At 44.4% G+C, this 12,682-nt stretch overlaps 1 protein-coding gene across 1 annotated transcript in view; it reads left to right on the forward strand.

Moving 5' to 3' along the window:
* Positions 1-401: 401 nt before the first annotated feature.
* LRRCC1 (leucine rich repeat and coiled-coil centrosomal protein 1) overlaps positions 402-12,682 on the forward strand; it is a 297,998-nt gene continuing 285,717 nt past the window's right edge. Inside the window, exon 1 of the mRNA XM_069220424.1 lies at positions 402-580. Within this exon, the coding sequence (XP_069076525.1) occupies positions 522-580 (59 nt within the window). The 5' untranslated portion in view covers positions 402-521. The remainder of the gene's footprint in view (positions 581-12,682) is intronic.

Here is a 12,682-nt window from a genome sequence, read left to right on the forward strand (position 1 = left end):
CCATTTTGGACTACAGCTTTACATGTTATGATGTGAGAGTTTCAAATTTGGTGGCTGTAGTGCTACGGAGGGGTCCACTGTTAAACCTTATCAGCCTTCACCAGTTGCCTCAACGTGATTGGAACTGCTTTTGAAAATTAAATGGTGGTCAGTGCGCATTTTTTAGCACTTTATTTTTAAACATAATTACATATTTTTTTCATCCCAAAAACATAGTACTCCCAATGATATTTATCGGACTTTATACTCCAATTAGTGCTACCGTGATTGAGAAAACAGATGATAAATTCACCATTTCAAGATGGCGACCACGCGTGCACTGCTCTAACGACTACGAGCCCCAGGATATTTCCGCTGAATTTCAATCCAAGAGGCGGTAAATTAGTTTCCTGTAGACGGGGACTATGTTGTTCGCAGGGCTGTGGCACGTCAGAGGAGCCCATTGAAAGGCAACACAGTTTACTATCTCCCGGCCGGAGTACTGAGCCTGTTCCTTCTGTCCTCGTACCCGAAAGTGCACCATGGCGTCAGACGTCTCGGATAGCGCGGAGCTCTCTCTCATCGACAGGAATATCACTAGGTAGGACACGAAAGAGTCTTCCAGTAGTGCTACGAGGAGTAGAATGTGTGCCGCGTATCCTAGCGTCTTAACTGTGGGTTACAGATCTGTACTTTATGCAGGTTAGCTCTGGACGGTAATGTTTTTTTGTGTTACATGCAGCTTGCTGAACCTGGAGAAATAGCTTAGTTAGTTAAGGGACCACTTTAAATAGTTACTTGTGATTTGAAAGGCAATAGTTGGACATCTTGCAGGTTTTAACCCTATCTGCGATTATTTTATTATTTATTAAATGGATTTCAATGTGTAGTAAAAAAAAAAAAGCCTAATGTTATATGCCGAAAGTTTATCTTGTATTGTGTGGTATATAAAATGACACAAAGGCAACATTGTTTTTTCTATATGCTTACAGAGCCCGCGAAAGTCAAATGCACTTTAACATATCGGTTTATTGCCTAGCAGATTGTGATGTTACGTTGCAGGGCGTTTCTTTGTATCTCTTCTCTTAATGGGCTGCTGGGTGTGAGAACCAGGTGTGAATTTGTAGATGTTTGCACTTGTCCTCCAACCGCTCACATTTAGGAGACCTCTTGGCTGCAAAAGGAAATACTTTTTATTTGTGAAGTGTTGTGTCTCACAACTGTGTGCGCTGGAGAGGAACATGAGTCTTTATACAGATATACATGGTAATGGATTTTGCTCATATTGTACTGTATGTGCTCTGCTATCCGTACACTGCATCGGAAACAGGCAGGACCTTTCACAGGGGATGGCCTGGAACTCAATTTTATTACAAAACCGGAGGGTCATATTATGCAGTCTCCTTTCTTACTGTTTATTTTGATACCACTTTTAGACAAAGCTTCCCTAGGCAGTAAGTAACAGCAAAGAAAAAATACAATCTGCAGTATAAATAGAGTAGTCCATAAGTAACTTCCTCTTTAGTTGTTCCTATAAAAAAGGTGCATGTGTGATGAGCTTGCTATGATCTGCAGCATTGCTTTAAGAGTTTTGGCTGCTTGGGTGAAGGCAACACATAGTGTGTAGTTTGGTGTTTTTTGATCTTCACGAGCGGGAGCAGCTGCTGGTGGCAACTAACTTTGATTTGATTTTAATTTTATTTAGCACTCAAATGCCCTGGGGCATCTTGGCACTGCAGCTACACGTAGTTGAGAACCATAGAACAATGCTATTCAGTGATTAACGAGGCAGGTTTTATGTGTTTTCCTAATGACAAAAGTTGTATTGCGGAGTGCAGGAAGTTATCTCAGTGGATGTGGCATAGATATGATGCACCTATTGAGGCTGAAATCTTTGGAAGCAAAACTGTCCAGTCAGTATTGAGCGGAACTCATTATGTTCATTCGTTACAAAGTATGGCCATCATATCGGAGGGTATACAAACATTGCATTGGAATGCTTTCTGGAACAAGAATGACAATTAGGTTTTGCATACCTTATCTTAGATGTGAACAAGGCACAGGGTGCAATTCATTCAAAATACATAATGGAAGGCCAGTCAATGTTAAATACACTCAGTTCAAAATAAAAAAACCTGAAAACCAAGTTCGTAGAGTTTGTCAAAGAATGTGAAGAAAAATCAGAACTTTGCAAGTACTAGGGAACATTTTTACATTTGATAGCTCTAGTGAAAAACTTGGTACATGCTGATTTGGGAGCTGCATGTGAAGATTGTAGAGTCAATAATTACTGTGTTTCACAAATTTTATAACTACCTGAGATGTGGGTCCTGGTATTTGGAAAGAGTGAAGAACCTAGAGGTGGAAAAACCATACCGCTGCAGAATATTAATCTGAAGACATTTTGAGGTGAAAGACTGAGAGGAAAGTTTAAATGATATGGCTTCAGATACAAAACTGGAACAGACTATCCATAGATCACAGAAAAGCTCCAAAGGAATTGTTGGTCAGACACTTAAAAGTGAATATGTTGCTCAATGACAGCTAGTTTACCATGAAGTCCTTTTTATTTGCAATGTTTTCAGAGAGATGACAAATTCAAAATTAATGGACCATCATGAAACTGTTCCTCACCACAAACTTGAGGGAAAGTTTTAACAAACATATTGACAGCCTTCTTCATGTCATGCAGCAGCAAGGATACCGCATTGAAATAACTGAGCCTGTGCGACTACACAAGTTTGTGACCAATTTGTGGATAAGGATACAAAGACGCGTCTACTAGATGTCCTGGATCATGGAGCGAAACTATACTCAAAACTGAAGCAGGAGAGATTCGTAGTGAAAGAGAAAAAGCTGTTTGACATAATAACCACACCTAAACTTCCATACTTTAATTGCCATAGTTAGTTTCGTCCAACCAGTAACTACAAAACACGTTAGAAAAAAACAACTTTTGCAAGCACATAGAGAGATTGATGTAGCAAAAGAAAGGGGTGAATTTATCAAGGACATTCTGTCACATGAACTTCTTTTAACAAACACATTCTTTGATGGAGATGCTGCAACCAAACAAGTGAAGCACAAACTTGTACAAGAGCTCAAAAAATCCTTTGACCTGAAGAATTTCATTTAAAAAAGGCATCCCCATTGAAAACTGCTGTTGTTGTAGACTATATCTCACAATTGCAAACGGTCAAGATTTCATCCATGCAAAACTTCAGAGAGGTCGTTTAAACTGTTCTTCATATATCAAGTCGGTGTGCACCTTGCAAGAGCTGCAGATTGCCTTTTACAGTTATCTTGAACTATCTGTCAAAGAATGTGAGAGAATAACACACATGTCTACAAGTAGAACACTTTGCCTTACCTGCATCAAAAATTCTAAACCTCTACCTGTGCAACTTGATACATTTTGGTCATCAACATCAAACAAGATAAACTTGGAGATGTTAACTCACCAAAACATTGCTGATGCTTCAGTGAACACTGAATTTCCAATTATTGCAAGTGGAATAATTGTCAATGAGGAGTTGGTGCCTGCAGAGAGATATTCAAAAGGTACGGGCCATATTGTTCAAGAACTTAACAGCAAATTGGAGAAAGCTGACTTTCGTGTTGTGCCACATGTTGACTGGACAATTAGAAATGGTTCCAATTGAGTCATTGTACTGTCAAATGACACAGGTGTAATTATGGTGCTACTTAAATGTGTTGCAATGTTCATAAGTCAAGGATTGTCAGAGTTATGGATAGGTTATGGAACAGGTGAGAAAAGACTCTTAATCCCACTTCATATTCTGTACAGGAAACTTGACCCAGAGATACCCAATGTTCTTATCAAGGCATATATTCTTACAGGTGATGACCGTATGAACAAAATTGGAACAAAGCTTGGAGCTTTAACTGCTGATTCTGTGAAGTTTCTAAAAGGATTTGCTGAGACAGAAGAAGAATGTGACTTTAAAGACTTAAAAAAATACCTTCTGCATGTGTGGGGAAACAAGTTCTGACTGTCCGCAATTTGACTATCTTCGGTACTGTGAGTTCAAGAGATCAGTCCCTCTAAGTGACCTTCTACCAACATCATATTCTGTGCGTGGACGCATTAAAAGAGTGTTCTACTTGATCAGAAGATGTGTAAATGTTTTGGATCTTGGATATGTAGCGAAAGATCTGTGCAAATTTGTTTGGGAAGATATTGGTGGGGTGCCAAAACCTACAAAATTTCTAAAGCCTCTACCCACAGACCTTACACGTACATGCAAAACCTGTGTTACAAAAAGATGTCCCCGTTGATGTGCTTTTCTCAAATGTTCAACATTTTGCAAATGTACTACGAGCAAGTGCTGAAACAAATAAACAAAAGTGAACTATGAAAATGTGTCTAAAGCAGGAGTGATAAACATTATTTTTCCATGTTAAGATCATAAACATTGTTTGTATACATAAAAGAATTAAAAACATTATTTGTTTCATTTCTATATATCTCTTCTTCCTCTATTATAGCCACCATTTTGGAAAATGTCTGAAGGAAGCTCTAAGAAATAATTTTTCATCTCCAAAAGACTACTTGACCTCCAAAACATATGTTTTGACATCACAGTGAAGTATATAGGTCTCATGGTTCCTGAAATATTACATAATTACTGCAACATATCTGCTATTTTTTGGAATGTTGTCTAGGAAAATTCGGCCCGGATCAGCAATGTCTACCCAAGCTAAATTACTTCTCTAAAGATCCAAAAACACAAATCAAACATGAAAATCTCTGGACAACAATTTTCTTTATGGACATACAACATGGGGCTGGGATTACAGTGTTCCACAGATCAGGAGGAGTCCTTACAACCAGAGTCACAATCTTGTCCTACAGAGCAGATTCACTCTGATGGCATGGGACTTTTCAGGGTGTTAACAGGTAGGCAAGGACTTATGGAGTCTGCTTCTGGGTATCTTAGGGCTTCATATGTAAAAGGCTCAGTCAAAGCTTGTAGATCAACCTGGGTAGTATGGAGTTGTTGGTGTATGGATTGGGGTATTTATCCGCATCATCAGATGTCACTGGGGTGTTAAATTACTTGGCTTCCTTAGCAGCTTGGCAAATGTCATACAAGGCAATTAACGGCTATAGATCAGTGTGCACAGGGTATCAGAAAGTTGACAGGAAAGTAGTTGGGGAACATCCATTCGTTTGCAGCTTGTTGAAGGGGATCATATATATGAACCCTTCTAAACCTAGATACCTCACTATGTGAAGTTGTATTTTTGCAGCTTTTCCATATTAGAAGGATTATGAGGGCCCATGATTTATGTTGTTGTCCATTAAATGGGTAACATTGTTAGTATCCATCAGGAGGATATCCGATGTTAGAGCCTTGGTGTTTCGGCAATGCATTTTTCCTCTGTTGGTGGTTATTTCAATATCACAACTCATACAAAAAAAATTGTAGGGTTCCCAGCATTCTCTTTGTGCCCCAACTGTGTCTCATGTGGTGCCCCAAACAGTATGTATAACCAAGAGCCTGAAGACATTGCCTTTGCACCAGTGACCTCAACTACACTGAGTAGAAGGGTTAAAGGGATGATGGCTTGGACAGGAGTGGACGCAAGTCATTTTTGGGTCCACTCAGTGGGCAGGAGGGGTGCGGTTGTTCATGCCTTCAACTGCCTTTTGGGCTAACACTACGTTGAAGGACATTTTGAAGTCAACAGATTGGTCTAGTGCCTCAACTTTTAAGACCTTTTTATTGTAAACCTGTTCAGTATGCAGCAATGAGAGTTGTAAATCTGCTTTAAATGTGCACAACATCAGCCTCTAATCTTTTAATAAAATTGCATATTCTCCAAGATGAAAGATAGTCTTGATTTTATTAGACAAAGGATGAGAATATTATCCCACTGCTGAGGTTACTCACTCTAATAATGGTAATAGTGGGTGTGTTTTGATTGGTTCTAGAGCTAATCTTAGCCACGCAGGTGACGGTCTGAGATATCAAAGAATGGATGGCAAGAAGAATATTATTTTTGTGGGGCGGAGGACACATTGCATGTGGAAATGCACCAAGAAAAGAAGAGCTCTTGTAGTTAGTTAATCATTTGATTTCTATTGTTGGTTTTTTACATGGACCGTAGACTAATTTTGGGATCATCAAGAGAAGAGGAAGTTACTTATGGACTGCCCCATTTATACTGTTGATTTAATTTCTTCTTTGTTGTCACCTTCTACATAGAGAAGCCAGATTAGGGGAATTTCACCTTGTTTTGGTGGATGACGACGTGTTGGCATTTCATTTATATTTATATAGTGTTTACTGCTAAAATGTAGCTTTTATTGCTCTCTACAGACTTTTAGTTCGCTATGGCCTAATTAAATCATATCAATTTATTAATAACTGCCAATAGAATTAGGTTATTTCTTGGCCACTGCTCTCCCTCCCCAATCATGAATCTGACAAATCAGTCATGTAATGCACTATGATCTTCATAATTTGCAGATTAAAAAAAAAGATATATTCTAGATCAGCCAGATAAAAAAAATTGCTACAAAGCTGTACTCGAAATGGCGATCCTGGTTGTAATCAGCTAGGGCGACGCTGAACTCGGGGCCACCCTGCTGATTACAACCTTGTGCTCCGCCAGCTTTTTCATGGCAGTTTCACCACAGTGAAAAGGCAGGAGGAAAACAAGTGCAGGTGGCATGAGCAGTCCCCCTGCCAGCACCCTTGAAATGCGTCAGGAGTTTGGCAGACTGATGTTTCGGCCCACCAAACTCCTAATGACGCCCCCCCATGTTGAATTTCACAGTTATAAAGATTGTGTTGCTCGGGTATAATTTCTCTTTTTAAATTGAAAGACACAGTCATACATATACGTTTGGGTACAAACAATTGATGAGAGCAAATCGGCTCTGCCTAAATGTCTTAGTTGGCTTAAAGCAATAATATTAACCAGTTCCCTTTTGCTTTAACCCCTTCCCCGCCAAGGATGTAATGGTTACATTCGTGGCTTTGGTGGTCAGGCGCCACGGACATAACCATTATTTCCTGGGACTGGCCCTTGTGGGAAGCGCATCCACCCACCTGCCCCGGGTCAGGGTTGGAAGGGGAATTGCTTCCCCTTCTACCCCAACCTCCCTTGCCCCCTCACTCCCCAGTGACGTCTGATGATGCCAGCGTGCGCTGACCTCATCAGAGGTCAACTCCTGTCGCTCTGGAAGCAATGCTTCCAGCGCGACCAAGGAGAAACTGATTAGTTTCACCTCAGTACGGGGGTAGGGGAGGCAGAGAGGCATGAAAAGGGAGGGAAAGCCAAGGTTTTTCCTTCCCGTTTCATGTCTCTCTGTGCATTCCTGCAGCACGGTTGCATGGCGATCGTGCTGCAGTAAGACACTAGACACCAGGGATTATTATTTTTTTTTGAAATTGTAATAAGGGGTGCGGCCCCCCTGGGCAAGGGCTGCTCCCCAAGCGGGGCATTTTATTTAAGGCCATTTCAGATCAGCCTATATTAATTAGGCCGATCTGCCCCCAAGTGGGGGAGGGGGACAGAAGCTATTAAGCACCAGGGATGGTTTTTTAATTTTTTAATTTATATTGATAAGGGGAGCGACCCCTTAGGTAAGGGTCGCTTCCCGGTGGGGGGGGCGGAGGCAATTTTTTTTTACTAGGCCTTTTCTGCTCCCTCTTGGGCCTGTTGCAAGGGATGGTCTCTAAGGGCTGCCTTATGCCACCCTGGGGACCCCCACTCAGCACATGCCTCACAGCTTGTGTGTGCTGGTGGGGAGAAAATGAGTAAGTCGACATGGCACTCCCCTCACAGTGCCATGCCCACCTCACACTGCCTGTGGCATAGGTAAGTCACCCCTCTAGCAGGCCTTACAGCCCTTAGGCAGGGTGCACTATATCACAGGTGAGGGCATAAGTGCATGAGCACTATGCCCCGACAGTGTCTAAGCAAAACCTTAGACATTGTAAGTGCAGGTTAGCCATAAAGAGTATATGGTCTGGGAGTTTGTCAAACACGAACTTCACAGTTCCATAATGGCTACACTGAAATCTGGGAAGTTTGGTATCAAACTTCTCAGCACAATAAATGCACACTGATGCCAGTATGGGATTTATTGTAAAATACACCCAGAGGGCATCTTAGAGATGCCCCCTGAATACCAGTCCGACTCCTAGTTCTTGGCTGACCAGTTTATGCTAGCCTGCCACAAATAGACGAGTTTCTGGCCACATCGGGTGAGTGCCTTTGTCACTCTGTAGCCAGGAACAAAGCCTGTACTGGGTGGAGGTGCTTCTCACCTCCCCGTGCAGGAACTGTAACACCTGGCGGTGAGCCTCAAAGGCTCATGACTTTTGTTACAGCACCCCAGGGCATCCCAGCTAGTGGAAATGCCCGCCCCTCCGGCCACTGCCCCCACTTTTGGCGGCAAGGCAGTAGAGGATAATGAGAAAAACAAGGAGGAGTCACCCACCAGTCAGGACAGCTCCTAAAGTGTCCTAGAGCTGAGGTGACCCCTCCCTTTAGAAATCCTCCATCTTAGTTTTGGAGGATTCCCCCAATAGGATTAGGGATGTGCCCCCCTCCCCTCAGGGAGGAGGCACAAAGAGGGTGTAGCCACCCTTCGGGACAGTAGCCATTGGCTACTGCCCCCCACCCCCCAGACCTAAACACACCCCTAAATTTAGTATTTAGGGGCGACCCTGAACCCAGGAAATCAGATTCCTGCAACCTGAAGAAAGAAGGAGGACTGCTGACCTGAAAGCCCCGCAGAGACGACAGACGACAACTGACTTGGCCCCAGCCCTACCGACCTGTCTCCATACTCCAAGAACCTGCACAGCGACGCATCTGACAGGGACCAGCGACCTCTGAGGACTCCGAGGACTGCCCTGAACCTGAAGGACAAAGAAACCTTCTAGCAACTTTGAAAGAACTCTTCCTTCCCGCCGGAAGCGTGAGACTTCTCACTCTGCACCCGACGCCCCCGGCTCAAGCTCCAGAGAAATGACACTGCAGAGGGGACTCCCAGGCGACTGCGACGATTTGAGTAACCTGAGTCAAACACCCCCCCCCGCACCCCCACGGCGACACCTGCAGAGAGGATCCAGAGGCTCCCCCTGACCACAACTTCCTGGTAAGAAGGAACCCGGCACCTGGACCAAGCACTGCACCCGCGGCCCCCAGTACCGAGAGGAACCACCTTCCAGTGCAGGAGTGACCAGCAGGCAGCCCTCTTCCTAGCCCAGTCGGTGACTGGCCAGAGAAGACCCCCGTGCCCTGCCTGCATCGCCTAAAGTGACCCCCGGGTCCCTCCATTGCTTTGAATAGCAAACCTGACGCCTACTTTGCACACTGCACCCGGCCGCCCCTGTGCCGCTGAGGGTGTATTTTTTTTTTTTGTGTCTTCAAACCTCCCTCCCCCCCACCCCCAGTGCTGTACAAACCCCCCCTGGTCTGCTCCCCGAGGACGCATTTACTTACCTGCCAGCAGACCGGAACCGGAGCACCCCTGTTCTCCATAGGCCCCTATGTGTTTTGGGCCTTCCTTTGACCTCTGCACCTGACCGGCCCTGTGTTTCTGGTGCAGTGTCTTTGGGGTTGCCTTGAACCCCTAACGGTGGGCTGCCTATGTCCAGGAGACTGACTGTGTAAGTGCTCTACTTACCTGAGAAAACTAACTAAACTTACCTCCCCCAGGAACTGTTGATTTTTGCACTGTGTCCACTTTCAAAATAGCTTATTGCCATTTTAACTAAAACTGTGTATGTTACTGCTCTAATTCAAAGTTCCTAACTTACCTGTGTGGAGTACCTTGCATTTTATGTACTTACCTCAAATATTGAATCTTGTGGTTCTAAAATAAATTAAGAAAAGTTATTTTTCTATATAAAAACCTATTGGCCTGGAGTTAAGTCTTTGAGTGTGTGTTCTCATTTATTGCCTGTGTGTGTACAACAAATGCTTAACACTACCCTTTGATAAGCCTACTGCTCGACCACACTACCACAAAATAGAGCATTAGTATTATCTGATTTTGCCACTATCAACCTCTAAGCGGAACCCTTGGACTCTGTGCACACTATCTCTCACTTTGGGATAGTATATACAGAGCCAACTTCCTACAGGGACAAATTGTTTTTAGGCCATTTCTGCCATTTTATATTAAGCCGATCTGCCCTGGAGGGGGTAGGGGTAGGAGAGGTGGGGGGGGGGGGGGAGAGAAACCACTTAGGCACCAAGGATTGGTGTGTGTGTTTGTCGTCGCTCCCCATGGGGGCACGTTACTGTTGGCCATATCTGCTCCCTTTGAGGGCAGATCAGGCTATTTTTGGAAGGCCCATCTACCCCCCAAGGGGGGGTAGAAAGCCCACCAGGAAAGATTTATTTTCCAAAATAAGAGGGTGGGGGTAGGGCCATACCCCCACCCCAAATAAATGGGGCCAGAAGTTGTTCTGCCCACCAGTGGGCAGATAGAGTAAATACCCCTCATCGACACCCTGGTGGGGGGGTTGTGTGGGAGCAGAAAGTCTACTAGATGCCAGGGAATAAAAAAAAAAATAGTGAGGTGGTGGCTACCAACTAGTATGGGTCTGGTTATGCCCCCACCCCAGCTGAAGGGGGTAACAGTCTTTCAGCTCTCCTCCGCCCACTAAAACATCTTATCCCACGGCAAGCAAGAGGACATTTGATTATTTTGGATTTTGGTTTTACATTTGGGCCATGAGAGCTTGGCTAACTCTCAAAATCGTCCCATTTGGAATGGTGAGGGCTGCACTTCTTGGACTTTGGGACGCTGCCATGTAGAAAAATCCACAAGACCTAGACACATCTGAAAACAAAACATCTGGGTTAGTCCAGGCTAGTGTGCTTCACATGCATGCTGCAGCATTTTCTTACCCACAATGCCCTGCAAACCTTCAGCTTTGCTGGAAATCACACATTTTTCCCACATTTTTGTGATGGAATCTTCCGAAATCTGCATAAATCCACAAAATTCCTACCACCTACCATCGTCTCATCTATACCAATAAATATTCTGCCCCATTTGTCAGCCTAAAAATGTTTTTTTCCACTGCCCTTTTGGACCCACTTTGGTCCCCCCTCAGTTTTGACATGTTTTTGGCTCTTCCCTGTCACAGGCACTTGGACAACCTACACAAATGAGATCATTTTACTGGGAGACTGAGAGGAACGTTGGGTTGTAGGAAATTTGTCCTGGTGCGGTGATCCCACACAGAAATGTGGGCAAAATGTATTTATTTTTAGCTAAATTTGAGGTTTGCTGAGGATTCTCGGTAAGAAAACACTGGGGGATCCATGCAAGTCACACCTCCCTGGACTCCCTCAGGTGTCTAGTTTTCAGAAATGTCTGAGTTTGGTAGGTTTCCCTGTATGGCGGCTGAGCCCAGGACCAAAAACACAGGTGCACCCTCCTCCCTCCCCGCAACAAAAACAGGTAGTTTTGTATTTGATAATTTGTATGTGTCCAGATAGTGTTTTGGGGCATTTCCTTTCGCAGGCAGTAGGTCTACCCACACAAGTGAGGTACCATTTTTATCGGGAGACTTTGGGGAACACTGAGTGGAAGGAAATGTGTGGCTCCTCTCGCGTTCCAGAACTTTTTGTCACTGAAATGTGAGGAAAAGGTTTTTTTTTGTTTAATTTATTATTTATTTATTTTTTTGGGCCAAATTTTGAAGTTTCAAAGGATTCTGGGTAACAGAACCTGATGAGAGCCCCACAAGTCATCCCATCTTGGATTCCTCAAGGTGTCTAGTTTTCAAAAATGATGCACAGGTTTGGTAGGATTCCTTAGGTGCCGGCTGAGCTAGAGGCCAAAATCCACAGCTAGGCACTTTCCAAAAAACAACTCTGTTTTCTTTGGGGAAAATGTGGTGTATCCACGTTGTGATTTGGGACATTTCCTGTCGCGGGCACTAGGCCTACTCACACAAGTGAGGTACCATTTTTATCAGGAGACTTGGGGGGAACGCTGGGTCGAAGGAAATTTGTGGCTCCTCTCAGATTCCAGAACTTTCTGTCACCAAAATGTGAGGGAAAAGTTATTATTATTATTATTATAATATTGTTTTTTGTGTGGCCAAATTTTGAGGTTTGCAAAGTATTTTGGGTAACAGAACCTGGTGAGAGCCCCACAAGTCACCCCATCCTGGCTTCCCCTACTTGTCTAGTTTAAAAAAAAATGCACAGGTTTGGTAGGTTTCCCTAGGTGCCGGCTGAGTTACAGGCCAAAATCTACAGCTAGGCACTTTGCAAAAAAAAGTCAGATTTCAATGTAAAAATGTGATGTGTCCATGTTGCGCTTCCTGTCGCGAGCATTAGGCCTACCCATGCAAGTGATGTACCATTTATATCGGGAGACCTGGGGGAACACAGAATAGCAAACTAAGGTGGTCATTCTGACCCTGGCGGTCTTTGACCGCCAGGGCGGAGGACCGCGGGAGCACCGCCGACAGGCCGGCGGTGCTCCAATGGGGATTCCGACCGCGGCGGTAAAGCCGCGGTCGGACCGGCACCACTGGCGGGGTCCCGCCAGTGTACCGCCGCCCCATTGAATCCTCCGCGGCGGCACAGCTTGCTGCACCGCCGCGGGGATTCCGACCCCCCCCTACCGCCATCCAGATCCCGGCGGTCGGACCGCCGGGATCCGGATGGCGGTAGGGGGGGTCGCGGG

Source organism: Pleurodeles waltl, chromosome 2_2 (assembly GCF_031143425.1).
Source record: "Pleurodeles waltl isolate 20211129_DDA chromosome 2_2, aPleWal1.hap1.20221129, whole genome shotgun sequence".
Lineage (NCBI taxonomy): Eukaryota > Metazoa > Chordata > Amphibia > Caudata > Salamandridae > Pleurodeles > Pleurodeles waltl.